Genomic DNA, 19,160 nt, shown 5'->3' on the forward strand with positions numbered 1-19,160 from the left:
GCGCTTATAACGAGCGAACGAACAGAGAATGGAAAGTATAGAGACAGAGAAGAAAAGGTATGAAGGGACGTACGTGGTTGTTACGTTGCAATTATGAGACGCTTTTTCTATCTGCGATAACTGTTGCACATTACCAAGCACTTGTTTTTACCAAGCAGTTTGTTCAATTTTTCTTTCTCCTGCAAAATTGCGGACGTAGACCGTCACGAATGAGAAACATAAATTACTATGTATTATATTTCTTTTTTTTTTATAGAATAGTAGTTTTTAAGTTAGACACGCTATATATCAATTGCACATCAAAATATATGTTTCTATCATCGTATCAAGCATTTCAAAAATATTAATGAGGCGAATAACAAATAATTTACAAATTAAATCAACATGACATTGATTTTCTGTAAAACTCGAAGTTTATTTAAAAAAAAAAAAAATATATATATATATATATATATATAGCGTATTGTTCAATCGCATTTCTCGTTGCGTTCTATAACTTTAAGCCATCTATCAGGCAAGCTGCAGTCGTCAGGTTGTGTTTCTGTCTCATTTACTAATTGCAAATGAGCATCGGATAAGGCATGTTGCATCGATCTGAAACCCATAGCAATCCAAAGAAGTAACGTCTAGCGAATAAGCTGTGAGACATCCAAGTCAAGACTCGTGATGTCTTTTGTCGCAGAAGCACGCGTGTGTCCTAACTTTGTCACGCGGTAATTTCACAGAACGTTCTTCTTTGTCAATGCCCTGACAGTTGCATCTTGTTTAAGGACAATCAGCCAGTATCTTTCGCTGATGGAATTCATCGCTTGCCTGATACATGGCTTAACGTTATAGAAAGCAGCGTCACAGAGAAATGCCTTGATGCAACAACGCGCGATATTTTTCAAAATAAGGTTCAACATTTTTGTCGCCAACAATCTTTCTCATTATTTGAGCAGCAATTTGTTATTTAGTACTAGGGTGCCTTGCTCAGTTGCTTTGTAAGCTCGCACAGTTTTATACCAATTTGAGAAACTTGCCGTTCGCGATGAACGAAAAGAATGGTATTGCAAAGTCTAAACCGAGACAGAGTCGGCGCCAGGGAAAATCTGCGCCTGAGCTGCCGGTCGGACGTGCGTGTGCTGTTGTACCATTAGTGGTCAGAAAATTGTTAATATTTTCAAGCTGTACCGACTGTTTTCCGAAATGCTTGCAAACCATTCGAATGTACTTACTTGCGACGTGCGCACCTTAAGGAGTACAAAAGAGGAAAGGGAATCGATGGTTAGTTAGAATAGTAAGCGCGTCTTTCTTCTTCTTCGCTCATTTCGACGACAAAGTTTGTCAAAGGTCAGGTTTCCGCGGTAATTAACAATTGCGATTACCACTCGACCAACCAAAAACCACCGCATTGCGTTAGTACGCGCGGCGAGGTTTATCGCAAGGTACCGCCTTGTAACTTTCCTCGCCAACCATCCCTTGCTACTCTCGCTATTCCTCTCGCTCATTCTCCTCGCCACTCACCACCTACCACTCCTCTTTGCTCTCCCTGACCTCTACGCGTTCTTCCCTTTCCACCCCACTTGCCGCCGCTCTTACCGCCCTTCATGCTCCTGGCAACTAGCGATGGGCTCAAGTACAGTGCATCGCTAGGAAGACTAAGAAATGCGAGTCTGATCGATTATTTCGTGCAGACTGGCTACCTGAGCCGAACCATAAAGCTAAGCGCGCGTATGGCCGAAAGTACCACGTATATAAATAAGATAAAATTACTGTCTTCTTTGCAGCAATGCAGTTACTATGAACTTATGTTACAGTTACACACTACCGCTCAAAGATATATGCATATTCGCTTAGTCCTCGTAGAAGTAATAAATTAATTGGAAAATTACAAAGAGGAAGATTGTACAGGATTTCAATGGAGCTGTCTTTGATAAAGTTTGTTTTTAAAATTTATGTACATTGTCCAAATCCGCTTTAAGTGTCAAGTACTGACATAAGCTAATAGTGTTAATAATGGAGATGCACTTCAAAATACATAGCATAATAGATACGTAGGATGAAAAGCTTAAAAGAATAAGTACATATTGAACTTAATCCCATCACTGCTGGCGGCAAGTCTCGCTCCCTTTTAGTCGGCTTCGCTCTTTTCCTTCCCTTCTCGAAGCTCAACGCCCCGACCTCCTCAACCTCAACCTCGACGTCGACGTTGACGTCGCCGTTACGTTCTCTGCCATTACTATCACTCCTACCAGTCGCCGTTACCGGCTACCTCTCCGTCATCGTCGCTAACCCTTCCTGTCCTCTCTTGTGTCTTTCAGTCGCAATTCGACACGATTTAATTAAACGTTTAGTTATGAAAATTAATAGACAGCGTGGCGTATAATCGAGCCAGCAGTAGCAACGGCGTTAACACATTACCGACCGGTAGCTTATTAATCGGCTTTTTGTCGCCGACGCTTACCGATCGGTAGCCTATTAATCGACTTTTTGTCGCCGACGCTTACCGATCGGTAGCCTATTAATCGGCTTTTTGTCGCCGACGCTTACCGATCGGTAGCCTATTAATCGACTTTTTGTCGTCGACACTTACCGATCGATAGCCTATTAGTCGGTTTTTCTCACCAACAATCTTTCTCGTTGTTTGAACAGTAATTTTTTATTTAGTACTAAGGTACCATGCTCAGTTGCGTCAGTTGCGTTGCTTTGGAAGCTCTCACAGTTTTGTATCAATTTGAGAAACTTATCGTTCGCGATGAACGAAAAGAATGATATTGGAGAGTCTAAACGGAAACAAAGCCAGCGCCAGGCAGAATCTGCGCCTGAGTTGCCGGTTGGACGTGCGTATGCTGTTGAACCGCTAGCGGTCAGTGAGGTTAAGTATCGGATTACATGTTTTCGTACAACGTGTACCCAGCAATCGCGATACATTCGGCTGGAATAGACTGATTCTACGTAAACAGATAGGAAGAAAATATGAATAGTAAATGCAGTGAAATTTGTTCGTTCGCTTATGAGAAGATAAATTTTGAAAATTTGTTGAGTGCATTTATACTTGGCAACGGTATGATGGAAGAAGTTTCTCTGTAACTGCGATCAAGCACTATGATACTATGACAAAAAAAACTGAAACGAGCGACATATTCGCATCGCTGGACGTGTTCCATGTTTTTCTGTAACGGCTATCTGATTCCAACTTAAAAAAGACGAATTACTGGCACAGTTATTGCTATATGAAAAAAAAAATGTTCAGACAGCGTTTTAATGGTTTCGAGGGAGACATAATCTGAGGTAATCAGTTCTTTTGCGGTCGTACGAAGATGACATACGTTTTCTTCAATGAGGTTATGTAATTTTTAACGCACTAATTAAAATAAAAGTTGAAGTATCCAGCGAATTAACAATAATAATAGCTCCTCGACGTGAATAGATTAATAATTTTGTATAAGAAATGCGACATAAAAGATATAACCTAGAAAAAACGAAGCTGGCACCCCGCTGGGGGTAGCCACCCACATGCTATATTTATTTCTATTTTATTTTTTTTCACCAATAAGATATAACACTTTATCAAATGTCCTTCAGGACAAATTGTAAAAAAAACCCAAATAAAATAAAAAAAAAAAAAAAATAAGAAATGCGAGGACGTATCGACTAGCGCGACAGAAATTATACTGCCTTTAAAGAAACGTATGTCGAAACTCGAATTCAATTGCTGTGTAAACATCTTCCTCGCACAACAGATAGTTACGTCAGTCACACCAGTAATTCCTATTTATAGATTAAAACCAGACAAACTTCTTTGTACAAACTTGTTTCCTAATAAGATCTGTGTAAACATAAATTTCTAGTTCTTCGGGTTTTAGCTGTGACCTGACGTCTCGTCGATATTTCCAGTTACCGAAACTGCTCCACGTCTGCTCCGCAGAAACGAACTTGGGCAGAAAACCTAAGAACCAAAAACCAATATATAGCCGTTTAATGATCGTGAAAGCTTCGAATCTAAAGCGATCGGATCATATGCGTGATCTCTATAGAATCGAACGATACGTTTGTTCCAGAGGTGACGATGTACAACGATCGATCGAGCTGCTGGACAAAGTGCTCTCAGAGTACGACGAGCACGAGGCAGAGGGCGAAGGTGGTGGAGGCGTCGGCGTCGGCAGTGGCGGCGGCGGTGGCGGTGGCGGTGGAGGCGACGGTAGTGGGGGTGGCAGCGGCGGAGGTGTGGGGGATTGTGGCAGCAGCACCGAACCGAGTATTGGCCTCACACCCGACGACGAAAGTCCGTCCTTAGGTATCTTTTATCCTCTTTTCTCTTCTCCCCCCTCCTGTCCTCTCCTTCGCCCCCATTTCTTTCCTATCTTATTCCTTCCTTCTCCTCTTTCGTTCTTTCGATTTTCGCCATCTCGATCGTATCGATTACATGCTCGTTTATCTTCTTTTTTACCAAATCACGAAAGCTTCTTGTCTTTCCCGCTCCCTTCTCTCTCCCGTATACTATCATATTACTTCTCCAGAAACTTTTTATTATTTCCGATGATTCGCCACGGGTTTCGTCAGTTATGTTCTTTAATTAATTATCACAACGGTTGGGAATGATTGCCGCTATCTTTTTAAACGAAAAGAGTAGATCGCAATGTTTTTCTCTTTTTTCCCTCTCGTTAAAATAAATAAAAAGCGTCGTACGAATACATTGTACGTCCTATGTACCGTAGTCCTCGAGCTATGGGCGATTAGAGAAAATGTTCAAAGTGTCTGTCTCGTGCCTCAACACGTCAGCCGCGTTCAAATAGCTCTACTTTCGAGCTGCACGAGAAAGAAGTCTCGCGACTCGATGGAACATTGATACGCGACTCGTGCGTAGAACTAAAATTGCTATAAAAATACCAGCGAGTTTTGCAATTAATCAGATTCGCTTTCTAAGCGCACACGGTATTTTTTTTCTTTTTCTTGGCTTGCGTAACCAAACGTTATTTTGTCAGGGCTGCTCGTGGAGAAACCACGTGATTTCAAATTAGACAGAAATAAATGATATGAATAACACTTAGGAAACTTTCGTGCTATAAATGCTGTATGATAAACGAGATTTCAACGAGACTGGTTAATGCTCGATGTAATTGCTGTAATCGGTTTAAAGCTGTGAAAGTTTATGTCTCATATCTTATATATTATTTGCCACGAATTGCTTCATTAACAGATAATGCCTTTCGTCCTGTCACTCTACCTCCATAATAAAAGTAATAAATAATAATAATAAGTAATAAAAAAGGGAGAATATCTGATGGTTCGAAACGGAAGGAAAATCTTTCATTTAAAAATTCCTCTACACGCCGATAATCTAGCAAAACGTTTCGAAAGATGAATTGTATGGCGAAGATCGTAACGACTAAAACTGCGGATTTTTGCAACATTTTTTTTTATATATATAAACATTTATTTCACTCGCTAAACGTTACAACAGATATACTTCGTTTATTATATATATGATATACGTTTTATGGAACCTTAAATTGCCCAACTCCCATAAATGGCTAGTGTAGTGACGATATTATTAAGTCGACGAGACGTTAAAAGGTTAAAATAAAAGGTTCATGTGAAATTTCACTTCCGATGATGTTCAGGATATGGTTAAAGAACGGTAAGAATAGCCGGGTTTTTTTCCACAGGACATCAATCCGAGGACGACGGTTACATGAGTATGAATGGACGAAAAGCGAAGATGGCCCTGATAGCGCTGCGTCCAGTTCCAGATTGTCCAGAGCCACAGGATCTCGCGGGTATATCTACGCAAGAATTTCCGCCACCGCCGGAAGAAGCCGAACGAATCATTTCTACTTTGTTGCCCATGTAAGTTCACCTCAGCTTGAAACGAAAGGCATCGACTCAACGACACGCTTAGCCCTTCGTCTTGTCGTATATAAACCTTATCTACCATATTTATTGTATGTGAACAGACTTTTTGCACATGGTTCGATATTGAAATTTTACTGACCGATAGCCGATTAGTCGGTTTTTGTCGCCGACGCTTACCGATCGGTAGCCTATTAATCGACTTTTTGTCGCCGACGCTTACCGATCGATAGCCTATTAATCGGCTTTTTGTCGCCGATGCTTACCGATCGGTAGCCTATTAATCGGTTTTTTGTCGCCGACGCTTACCGATCGGTAGCCTATTAATCGACTTTTTGTCGCCGACGCTTACCGATCGATAGCCTATTAATCGGCTTTTTGTCGTCGACACTTACCGATCGGTGGCCTATTAATCGACTTTTTGTCGCCGACGCTTACCGATCGATAGCTTATTAGTCGGTTTTTTGTCACCGACGCTTATCGATCGATAGCCTATTAGTCGGTTTTTCTCACCAACAATCTTTCTCGTTGTTTGAACAGTAATTTTTTATTTAGTACTAAGATACTTTGCTCAGTTGCGTCAGTTGCGTTGCTTTGTAAGCTCGCACAGTTTTATACCAATTTGAGAAACCTATCGTTCGCGATGAACGAAAAGAATGGTATTGGAGAGTCTAAACCGAAACAGAGCCGGCGCCACGGAGAATCTGCGCCTGAGTTGCCGGTCGGACGTGCGTATGCTGTTGAACCGCTAGCGGTCAGTAAAGTGTTAACGACGAACTATAATAATGCCAATAGCAAGAGAGTAAAGAATCGAAGGGAACTCAGAAAAGCTGGAAACTTTGAAGGAAACATTGGCTGACGAAAGTATTTGAAAGTACATAGCGTTAATGAAATTTCAAAATGTTTCATACGCGTATAATACGTACTACCCACACGAGCTAATAGCTACGAACGTAAAAGTTTCCTGCGGTGAGTTGGGAAATACGTGGAATCGCGAGGAGTGCAGCTGCAACGATACTCGAAGCGATAAAAATCATTTTTTATTTTAACAAACTATCGATTAAGAATGAGACCTCGAACGAGTTGCAATTTTTCATATTCTTGCGAATATTTACGAAAACTATCTACACTATAGAGTATACTATGGTGGTAAGGAATTGTCGAGAAGCATTTCGTTAAAATGATTTTCTTTTAACTCGACATTTTTTCGAAATCGTCGAGTTAGTAGATTTTGTTTAAATTAAATTAAAGCTAGCTAATAGGTGTCTGACGATAACGACTGATAATAATTGATAATCTATTCAAGCTAAGACAGTTGCTCGTGCAAGTGCATATTTTTATGTAATAAAATGCAGGTAGAGAAATGAAATTTAGATAGAAATTTGTTATCTTGTCTATTTTGCATTTTCTGCATAATCCATACGATTTGCATATTTATGCATCGAAGCATAAATATGCAAGAATGTATTGTATATCTGGTGCTTATGTTGCATAGTTATCTCGTTATCGGATAACCTCCTAATCTAAAATTTTGCGAAACGATGGAAAAACTGTAAGCTTGAATTCATCGACATAAAGACGGTTGTACATTGGAAAAGCAATTTCAATTAAACAAATAAATAACGATAATAAAAATCAGAGTCTGTAACAGCTACATATAATCGTAGGGTATCGCCTGGAAATTCTTCGAAGAGAAACCAAGGTCACTCTTCTCGTCGAAGCGGTCGCCAACAGTGGATGATAGCCATGGAGGACAGCATACGACATGGAAACGGTAGCACGGTTACCACTCAAACGACTCTCGTGAGTATCCTTGCGAGCTTCTTCGAATCTAAAACGCTCTCACGTCTATCGTTCCTTTCTTACTACATCTTTATCGCAAAGGTCGGCGGAGCAGCTCTCATTCCTAATATAAACGTACAGCGGTGCGTACAACGTGCAACTGAACCAATAGACTTGTTCAATTTGAAACACGCGGCCAAGAAATAAATTCGCTTTATACGTATAATACGGTATACGTACTTATTTACATCTAAACAACTATAACTAATCTTTGGTGTCGTTTTTATTCCCCTTCCTGTTCCTTCATCTTCCTATGATCGAGCTACTCTTGGTCACAATCACAAATGGGAGATACTTTAGCGAGCCTATCCGCAATAAGAAATGATGATTATGGTTCAGTAATGCTCTCCACTGTAGGTAAATTGTATTTTCGCGCAGCCCAAAACTCGACATCAGAGACCGTACGGCTGGGAAAACGGGAACAGCGAAGGATTGAAACTGGCTCAACCTCCGAGCCCGCCGAGCAAATTCGCCAGCTTGCCGTACGATGGCAAGGTGTCTTTCAGTTGGATCCCGCCACGAACCAATCCAACTACCATCGAGAAGCATCGCGAGGTCAGACGTCGATCATCGGAAGAAGATGGCCTCGAGGCGGACAAAGCTCATCGACAGAGCTTCGACAAGGATCGAACGCCTCATCTACGAAAGCAACGTCAGAGTAACGAAATCATCAAGTCGAGCAGCGTGGAGGATCGTCTGCTGATGAACCACGAGCAATCCGAGCAGAACAGCCGAAGAAGAAACGATTCTGACTCGAGCGAAGGCAGATTCTCGAGAAACTCGGAATCAGAGAGATCTTCGATCCCACGGTCGAGCTCGGTCAGCGTGGAAAGATATTCGATGCGAGCCACTTGCGGATCATCCGACTTTTCCAGGGCCAACTCCACCTCGAACGAAAGATTCCACTCAGATTTTTCGATAGCCGTAGCCAGTGCCAGTTCCAACGACCGAGTCTCCGTGCCAACGTCCGATCCTTTCTCCATTCGAAATCTCGACTTTGTTTCCTTCTCTTTGCCGACCAGAACAGACTCCAATGAAAGATTCTCCGCACCAACATCGGACAGGTGTTCGGAGGAACGTTACTCGGACATGTTTTCCACGAGGAATTCGGACTTCTCCACGAGGAATTCCACAGACTTTAGGACTCAATCCGAGGAGGAAAGATTTTCTGACGACTCGTTAGAGGAGCTTCTGCCTCCTCCGCCGCCCATCAGTAAGAGACATTCTATTGCTTGGGAAGTACCTCTGGAGGATGATCCACTTTATGCTCCCGGAAGTACCAAGGTGATTGGTAGGAGACGACGTAAAAGCAGCGACGTGTCCAGTAAGTTATTCTCTTGCTGACGAAATTCGATAGTCGATATATAGGGTAGAGTCCATAGAATTATTTGCTATTAGTAGACTGCGGATTTTTATCACACGCATAGAGCGACCTCCACGTTAAAATAGTTGTATGAACGTTACGGCGAGTTGTCAATATACACAATATATTTTCTTGTTTACGAAAACCACTGAAAAGCAAAAGCAACATAGTCTGTTTCCAAATCCAATTTTTCATTCTAACGAAACTTTCCGCTATTTTTCAGCCATTTGCGAACATGTATGAGAAACAGCTATTAATCAAAATTCATCAGTATGTCCTGCACACCAACTACAGCTACGTCCGCAACGAAAACAAACATTTTTAAAATAGCTTATCTTCGTAGCAAATCGATACATTCTCTTTCCATTCATTGTATTATGGAGGTCGTTAAGATGCATTGAAAATTATTTGAATTTGGCTAGTACAAAGCAAATTGTTCTACCTTAACGCAAACGACTCAACTTTACCCTATATCCTAGATTAATTTCATTTACTCATTTTTAGCAAGTGATACAAGTAAGTATCATTATCTAATAGATGTTTGTCGATGTTTATGCATTTTTGGGAAATTAAAGGGTGTCAGAATAAGGAAATATATCATACAATATCTCTGGTAGGTGAAACAAATTTTTATCCAATTTTTATTTCTTTAATAGTATTCTTTGATCATAAAAATATAAAGATGCATAATCACTCATGGTATTAATATTAATATTAATGTTAATATTAATATAATCATATAATGGTATTAATATAATAATTAATATAATATAAAATTAATATAATGGTATTAATATTAATATAATCGATCCTCCTTGAAATGAAGACATTCTTCAAGTAAATTTTTAATTTCAGGCGTCGGATCAGCATCCAAACTACGCGACTTCGACGACTGGCAAGATCCCCGATTATCGACCACTGACGATGATCTGGTCTCTCCGTACTCGGACTCGTCGACGAACGACCTTGATCAAATACGACCTCAAGAACTGACCAAGAACGGCACTTACGTGATACGTCGTGGTCGAAAGAAAGAACGAAAAAGTTTACCAAAAGCCCCGACGAAAACCAAAAGCTTATCGTTTGAGAATAACGAGGAGAATCGGTTGTCCGACGTGAAACGGTACTCGAGTACTTTCGATAATATTAGAAGTCTCTTGAGAGAAAATAAACTGGACGAACCTATGAACGATCCACCGATGGAATTTCCACCGTCGGTTCCACCCGACCTGATCAGAGTCGTTTCTCTTCCAGCGATTAACGACGAAACCGGCAATTGGCCGCGAGAATTGGAAGTGACTGTCGAAGAGGAAGAAAGTTCAGACCTTTCAGACAAGGATAAAAAGCCTCGGGAGATGTTCGAGCTGCTCCAGTTGTCGTCCTCGTTATCGTCCAGCGACAATCCTGAGAAAGGCAGAATCGATGTCGATTCGTCGAATCAAGAATCGAGAAACGCTACTACCGAGTTGAACAGCACGTGCAACGGAGTTTCGCTATCAGCCTCTAACAGCTATTCGAAAGGGTTCGCTGGTTTAACACCGTCTAGTGGGAATGTGTTTAACGAGGAACCAAGAAAATCTCCAAATCCTAGTAACGAACATCGATTAACGTCCAAGATCCCTGTTAACTTACTGATTGAAGATCAGATTGTGAAAAAAGCTTTGAAGGAGAATCGTAGACAATTGGAGAAGGTCAGTGATGCTATCAAGGAAATTGAGAATGTGAAAAACAGCGAGTCTTATTCGGAGAGCAAGACACGATGGACAAGGAGTGGAGAAGCGAAGCAACCATTGGCAAGGAAAAGCAGTCTTGACAGCGAATCGAATGATCGTGGAGTTGTGGATCGAAGTGGGGCGAGGAAACAGCACCATGATTCGGATTTTGATTCGGATACAGCGTCTAAAACCAGTCCTGAAACAACGGATATAGAGGCAAAGAGAACTAATGGGTCGGATATCTACGCGTCGGGGAAAAGATTGAGACAGAATGGAGTTGTCGAGACTCATAAGAATGACCAGAAGCAGATTGAAAATGTGATCGACGCTATTCTTGAAGATTCCAAGAATCCAGATTTTCAGGTGAGTTTTTGCTCATTGGTGTCGAAAGTTGTACAACTTGAACGAAGGAGAACATTCAAGATTTTCGCATATTACAATGGTGAAAGTATACATATGAACGAAGACCACAGAGGAGAAATATGATAAATTTGATTATAATATGGCTTGATGGATAAATGGAAATATTCTACTGTGATACGTTTGGAGAGGAAAGGAATTTGAATGAAATGTAAAAATACAATATATAAAACTATTGATGTAACTTTTAACTTTTAAAATACTCAATTGCAATTTTGTTCACATCAGTAAAGAAAAATCTAATAACACAGAGAATTAATGACATTGTATTGATGATATGTTTGCTTCTAGGTGAGCGTGGAAGTTCTTGAGTTTCCTCCGTTACCACCATCGCCTGTCGAGGAAGCGGACGAAGAAAGTTCAGACATCGGTCAGACTGCCGCAATCGTCTCTAAGCCAAAAAATCATAGCAATCGAACGATGGAGTACAGACCTAGGGTACCACCTCATCGTGGACCTGTCGCTAATCATTCCCTCTCGGATTCGAAAGATCAACAAACGTCTCTCAATACCAGATCCATGGATGCTGGATTTTCTAGGGGTAAAAGAACAACACCTAGTGCCACCAATTCCAGACGAGAGGTGCGTTTTAAGAAATTTAAGCGAGGTGTTTTATCGTGTTTCAGGTAAAAAGATACCTAATAATAACAATAAGAAGGTGAATCATGAGAAACAAGATATGTAGATGTGTCCGTTACTTGTTTTAATTCAATGATTGACTTCTCAGTACAAAAATTACAGTATTTGAGAGCTATGTAATTGTGAGTTTACAAATAGCGAAATAAATTTGATTAACTTAGATGTAAAAATCTCTATATCTGTTACACTGTTTCTGCTTCTTCTCGTTGTTCACCTTTGTATACACGCTGTAACATAAAATTATTATCAGTTTTTAATTGTTGTTGGTGTCGTTGTCATGCATTATTACTAGTAATTTATTTCTCGTAGCAAATACCTGTAGAACGAAGGACTTTGCCTACGGACCTTCCTGGACCTTCACGACGACGTCCCATCACCAAGAGACATTCGCCATCGGCGGAACCGTGCTCCTCAGTTGGAAATGGGGGCTGTAGTAGCAGTACTAACGCAAACGGGGCAAACAACGGAGCTTGTGGCAGTAGCAGTGGTGGAACCACCGGTAACATAGTGACTGGTACCAGTGGAATGCAAACCTCTTGTTCGCTTCCAGAAACCCCTGTTTTCGCTAGAGGGAGCGACATTCCCAGAACTCCTCAGCATGCCAGTAATTCGACACAGATGCGTCGACAACCTGGTTGGTACGCTCCAACCACGGCTACCACCGGGTAAGAATCCCCTTTTTCCATCAGGTTATTGATTTTATCAAAATTTCAATATTACTACACATCTTGTCTTCCACTGTATTATCACGTTTCTTATTGCGCTGCTTCTGTTTTTCTAAATATTTCATCATTTTCTTTTACTGATATAGTAATATTCTCTAAAATATCGCTGTTGAAAAAATATATATATATATTTATTATGCGTTTTCTGTTTCTTGAGAACAGTTTCTCTGTTTTCTGATCTGAAGAAACAGAATCATTTACTAAGGAGAACATAGAAAGCTTAAAATATAACTGCGTTATTGTCAAAAACCATATATGTATTTCTAACCTGTACAACGGTTTAAAAACTTGAAAAATGGCGCTTCGTATGCGTGCCATGAGCGCGCTTGCGCGAACATAGCCACGAATTCCCGCGTAAGCGATTACTGTTGATGGTTGACTGATTGCATATGCACGTGTATACTGTATATGTACGTGTATACAACTTAAAATTGATAACTCGAGTCAAAGAAGGAAACAAAAACAATAGCGATAACAAGAGTACGATAAAAGTGGATAAAATAAAGAGTATAAAAGTTGATATTCGATGTGAACAGGTATCGCAGGAATAACCCGGGTTTGGAACAGGCGATAATCGGAACCGAGTTGTTGCGATTAGCCGGTGGCCCGAATCGTGGATGGTACCCGACGAGGAAGGCGAACCAACCGCGACCAGCCTCGATCGAGCATCTCGAAAGACTAAACAACGCGTACGATCCACGCTTGGCTGGCTCCGGAGACCAAAGGAAACCATTGACTCTGCCGACAAACATCACACCGAACAAATACTTCGGCCAAAGTAAGCACAGCTCCGCCTCCAGCACTCGCGAGGCGCTACGGAGGGTCACTAGCTTGCTCATCAAGAAAGGTAAGCGCTGGAATTTGCGCTATTACAAGAGCCCGCGATCGTGGAAGCAGTGAACGTCACCGCGGCCGGGCCTCTAGAAAATACGATGTCAGTCGCCAAGCCATCTCGATTCACTGTGAATCCTGTTTACTTCACAGATCGTCGTTTTCTGATCTCTAACTTTGCATTAAATCGAGTTCAAAGAGTTTACGTTGTATTTTAATGAAATTTGTTTTATTCTCTGATCGAATTAAGGTTAGGTGGATCACAAAATAACGTTTTGTGATGTAAATAGATTCACAAACCGAGTATTGCTGCGAACATGGTTTTCGAAGTAACGATCGATTTCCCCCTTATTCGATAAATCGATATCGCTTCTAGAAACGAAAACATTTGTACTTTTATTCTTAGAGGTATAACGTTTACGACGACGACATCGTTACAATAATCGATAAGTCGAAGTCAACGTCGATCGAATTAACCTAGCGCCAAAATTAAATTGGTCGAATTTACATATACGAGTATATAAAGTAAATCATCGTTATTTCAAAAGTCATTCGCATCGAGTTTTCAAGCGGTTTGACACATTTATCGGAATCCATGTAATAACCTCTTCAAAGCAACGCCAATAGTTTCTCTGACTTACTTCTTGCGTGACCTTTCGTGGCACTGAGTGTCACCAATTTAATTCTTGCTATCTTACTGTTGTACATGGTTTGTTTAAATAATTTGCTTTTCATAATAATTCTTATGTCTCCTATTGTAAGAAAGAAACTGAAAACTTGAATCTTATTATCTTGAGAAATCAGTTTCTTTCTCGCGATAATACTTTGATATATCTATATGTAGTTATCGCATTTTTATACTGCCATTAACACGCTGCAGATGATCGATTTATTACTTTAGTACACTTTACTAGTTTAATCTAATTTTTTCTATATTACTTGGAAGATGCTTTGACAGGTTTGTGTAGCGCTACAGCTATATGTGTATTCCTGCCACATAAATAAAACTCTCCTGGGGGTATTCTAACCTAGAACTTGTAAACAATCGATTTCTTTTTCTCATTTTCTAAAAAAATAGGTTTTTTTCTGAAAGCATAAGTTTATGACAGGACTTTTTCGAAGTTGTGAAATAAACGAAGTAATAGGAATTTGAAGATGTTACACAATATATAAGACGCGAATTTAAAAGCGTACAAGTTTTGAAAGGGTGTTCATTTTTCTTGAAACTGCCTTTTTCTTAAACCATTAAAAACGCGACCTCTCAAGTTCAGGTTGACTGATTGATTCCAAATTTTTCTCAGAATTATTAAAACAATCTTTTCCTTTTTCGATCGCTGTCATATCTTTCCCAATGGGAAGCTTAGTTTCCGGTAGGCCACGTGTATTTCGTCGCATCGTGATTGTACAGTGGTTCCATCTGGCGAAAGCTCCGCAACTAGGTGGGACGAATCAACTGACCTTGAAAATATGAATGTACAAGACAAGAAGGATAGAGAAACAAGGCCTCCCTCCTCCGCGTTACACGCTGCAAGGCTAGCTTGTACATTTCCACGAGGCCACTCAATTTTCATTTTATCATCAAAACACATTTATATCATTCCACTCTTTCTATTTCAATGCTTATTAGCCTTCCCTATTATCCTATATCGTCATATAGTTTCCAAGTGTAAAGGGACTCGAGAATCGATTATATCGGTTCAGGTTACACTATACACAGTCGTCGACCTGTTCTCGAGTCTTGTAACGTGGATAAGGTGTGTGCTCTTCTCTTTTCGAATAGCGCAACGTTGCGCCGGCCGGTTAGGGCAGTCGAAGAACCGGTATAATAAGAATGGTAAATGCTAAAGATTCACTAGAAAACTAGCGACGTTGCAGGAGCTCACGATTTCCACGTCGAAATATCTCCTAGTACGAACAATACATCCCACGTCCTTCCACCAGTCGTTCACGTTATTGATTCAACTACGCATATAGAAGAAAATGTTCACTTGTTTCTCGCGGCGCGCGACGTTTCATCTTCCAATGCTGTTTCCGACTTCATTGCCTCCACGTTCGTACGAGGTTCTATAGAGGAGACACTTTATCAGCGACCATATACGTTTTACACGAACAAATGTATGAATCGATGCTGTATAGTCGGTCCTACGATGGATATGTCTAAACTATGTACGAGTAAATTCGCTGTAAGCAACATGAATTTGGTTGTGCCGATAGAGAAAACGGGCGCGTCACGGATCAATACTCATCCATGCGGAGATAGCGTCGACCGAACTGCATTTTCTCTTTCTTCGAATGTTACTCATGCAACATTACCAACTCGAGTCAACGACCCATGTCTTAGTTTGTCCTTTTTTTTACGCTAAATAGAATCAAAGAGCATTCTACGTCATCCTGCTTACGACAGCATCATTCAGAATTTATCTGAATTTATACATATACAGCGTTTCTTCTATTTTCGTGTACATCGGGTCGAGCCAATACTCTGAACACAGCGAGAGAAAGCGAAAATAACATGGATGTACGCAACCCTGTGCCTCCAGTCTTATCACCGCCGGTTATTTATTTATAGAACGTCGCGGTATCGATGCTCTGAAAAAGAGCTTCCGCGCATGCGAACCAGATAACGCTTATCCTTTATTCAGCTTTCCCTCTTTAAAGCGTGGGATCCGTCGGGAAATTGACCTAAGCTACGTTGTACTGTGCTAGTCGTAAGTTTCAAAATATTTCCTTCCAACTAAAACGTAGTACAAGCTTAGCTTACGGTGGAAACGGTTCGGTGTATATAATATCTACTGAAACAAATATAGCAAACATAGCATAGCTTGGCGACGCTCAACTATCCTCAGTCAGGCATCTTTCCAGTCCCAACCATTTCTCGATTCCCAAATGTTTCGCTCCATATAGAAGCTGAGTATCGCTCGAACAGAACGATGTAGCGTGTAACCATTGAAAAAAATGGTTAGGAGAAAAACAGCATGGGGTAGCAAAGGCGATTGACCAACGAGGGGATGTTTTCAGTTTGGTTAGTAAGCGGCCGGCTCGCTGGACGGGTTGGGTTGGGAGCAGGGACGCGTAGGAAGCCGGAAGGACGCGGAAGGGGTGACTAGCTCGACTCGAACCAGGGGTGGTGGCAATCGTTACTCCCGTCTGCTGTTGGTCTGTCTAACAACCCTCCATAGTCGACCAAATGCCATCCCTACCAAAGCGGGAATTTGTATCATGGTCGTCGAGCTGCGTTCTCAGTGAGACTTTCCACCCAATAGAAATTGCCGGACTATCACTTTTCTTCACCCTCTCCTCTTTCCTTTCCCCTTTATTTTATGCGATATTTTCCCTTCATTTACCTCCCTTCTTTGATTCCTCCCTTTTGTTCTTCATCTTTTGCTATTTCAAAAATACTTTAATCTATGAGTCTCTCTCTCTCTCTCTCTCTCTCTGGGCCACCAGCTCGATGACTGCATATTTTTCATGGAAACTGTGCTATAACTGTTATCATCGATATTTCTAATTATACCTACGTCATTGCACTCTACCAGCATGCAGGGGCTCGCTGATGATACATGTGGTATTTGCCAATGCCTCGAGATCGATCTACCGGGTGGTCACTAACATCTAACAAAAGTTTCTATACTAGGTGAATGATGCAAATAGAAGAGGGTGTTCCAACTACGAGTTAAAATATTTTGCATATGCGAGGTCCAACATTGCCATGTCTTTATTTAAAGATTCTATCTATATGTTTTTATTTAATGATTTACCCATTTACGTGTCCTTTTATTTCTGCGAAATATTTACATTTGCAAGGACTAAATGTAATTGGGACTAATAATTTGCTATATTAATTTTTAGTTTCCTAATTATACGAGCTTCTAAGCGAAGGATGAGCCGGTTAATAACTGCTGTGTAGGTACGGCAATTAACTCAAATTAACTTAAAACACCTTACTCTATAAAATTAAATTCTACGTCGCGTCGCACGATAGCAACCAAAAACCGGTATAGCATTTCGCTTGCTCGCTCTCAGCTCTCTACCTGTCACTGTATCCTCTCACAATCAGTTCCATGATAAATCCGCTGCTTTTCTTTTCTTCTCTTTTCTTTTTTCTCTCGTTTCTCAATAATCAACGTACATATTTCCAGCCACTGTTGACAAATTGAGAAAAAAGCATTTAAAAAATCGTTCGTTATCCGTATCATTCGTTATTCTCCGAAGCAGCTGATAACCCGTCTCAAAATTCACTCTCAACATTGACAAGTCGAACGAAACTATTTTGGTAATGAAGAATTTTCGTCGTTATCACTTGAGAGAGCGTGTGGAGAGAAAGAGGGAGTGTACCCACGTGCGTGCGTCTGTGTGCGTGGTGGGTGGGAGGGGAGCGGGGGTGGGGGGTAGAGGGGACATAAAAGGATGGGTCAGAGCAAACTGCGCCAGACTGTGAGTCGTGAACGTTTGGACATTTAGAATGTCAGCTGGTTTCAGTATGTTGCCAAGAGAGATTCCGCTTGTCCTTGAACAAACTTAATTTGCTTCCCTTCGTCTTATCTCTGGGGCTGGAGATTTACTTGAAGACATTTTTTTGAAACGTAAATACCAACTTCTTTCCTTTTATTCCTAAATAGAAAAATATACACGCCTACGTTACATCTCACAACTATAAAACTACCCAAAAAAATTTTATATGCTATGTTATTTATGTATGTCCTGTGTTAACGCGATGAATAGACTGGAAATGTTTATTCAAAATCATGTTTACGAAATGTGTTTCGCCTATTAAATATTAGAAGGTGTACTGTCACCTGCATTCTGTATATTTTCCTACATTTAAACTTCCTATCAATTCGTGCACTTTGATATTTTATATATTCTATGTCTTTTATACTTTAAATATATATATTTGTGTATTGTATGTATTCTGTATACTTTTATACATTTCAACTTTTCAAACTTCAATATTTTCTACATTTTTGCATTCTCTACGTTATATGTATTCCGTGCATCAGTGCATCCTGTGCATCCAATCGCAAGGAAAGTTACAGTAGGCGAAAGATAGGGAAAGAAAAGCGAGGGAGAAGCTCGTTTCGGTTGTTGGGAAAATTATCGATCGATTCGAATATCATAAACAAAATCACTCGAATGCCAAACCCATTCACTCTCGCTATCTTTGACTCGCGACGAACATAAAATTGTAACTAGTTTTTTTTTTTTTTTTATTTTGGTTATTTTACAATTTGTCCTTATGTACATTTGGTAAAGTGTTATATCTTATTGGTGAAGAAAAAAAAATAAAATAAAAATAAATATAGCATGTGGGTGGCTACCCCCAGCGGGGTATATTGCAACTAGTGTCTGCATCTTCGAGGAACAACTAAAAATACTGTATCGCCACGATCGGCCGACTCCACGCTCTTTGTTTCGTTTCGATACATCAGGTTTCTTTATTTTCATGGTTAAGCCATAAGTTGTCTGTTATCGTCTAGATTGTCACGTGCTAGATAATAGTAACGACACTTAACCATGGCATTGAATAAGAACCCTAGACACGACCATGACCTCAATCGAAGGTAACTCATTCGTTTCTCGCGCTCTTTTGCTCTTTTGTTCGTCGTCTCTCTCTTACTCTTTGTCATTCCTAAACAGCTATTGCTACAACTTCTTTCAAGTTATCTAATTCAAGTTAACTAGTAATGAGAGAAAGAAATCCGTGGAAATGGAGTTTCGAAAAATTGTACGGGGAGATCGAATTTCATGTTTGTAGGCGCGTTTGTAAAATCTATAATCTAATATACCTGG

At 40.4% G+C, this 19,160-nt stretch overlaps 1 protein-coding gene across 5 annotated transcripts in view; it reads left to right on the forward strand.

Annotated features, from left to right (window-relative positions):
* LOC132914595 (uncharacterized) overlaps positions 1 to 19,160 on the forward strand; it is a 56,587-nt gene that overhangs the window by 23,866 nt on the left and 13,561 nt on the right. For 3 of the 5 annotated variants that reach the window (XM_060973819.1, XM_060973820.1, XM_060973822.1), the window contains 8 exons: positions 4,044 to 4,279; positions 5,652 to 5,832; positions 7,503 to 7,638; positions 8,056 to 9,001; positions 9,896 to 11,118; positions 11,467 to 11,757; positions 12,124 to 12,479; positions 13,076 to 13,386. In XM_060973819.1, coding sequence (XP_060829802.1) covers positions 4,044 to 4,279; positions 5,652 to 5,832; positions 7,503 to 7,638; positions 8,056 to 9,001; positions 9,896 to 11,118; positions 11,467 to 11,757; positions 12,124 to 12,479; positions 13,076 to 13,386 — 3,680 coding nt within the window. Of the gene's footprint in view, positions 1 to 4,043; positions 4,280 to 5,651; positions 5,833 to 7,502; positions 7,639 to 8,055; positions 9,002 to 9,895; positions 11,119 to 11,466; positions 11,758 to 11,801; positions 11,834 to 12,123; positions 12,480 to 13,075; positions 13,387 to 19,160 lie in introns of all 5 variants that reach the window. The other 2 variants (XM_060973821.1, XM_060973823.1) reach the window with 2 other exon arrangements.

This window comes from Bombus pascuorum, chromosome 15, assembly GCF_905332965.1.
Source record: "Bombus pascuorum chromosome 15, iyBomPasc1.1, whole genome shotgun sequence".
NCBI lineage: Eukaryota > Metazoa > Arthropoda > Insecta > Hymenoptera > Apidae > Bombus > Bombus pascuorum.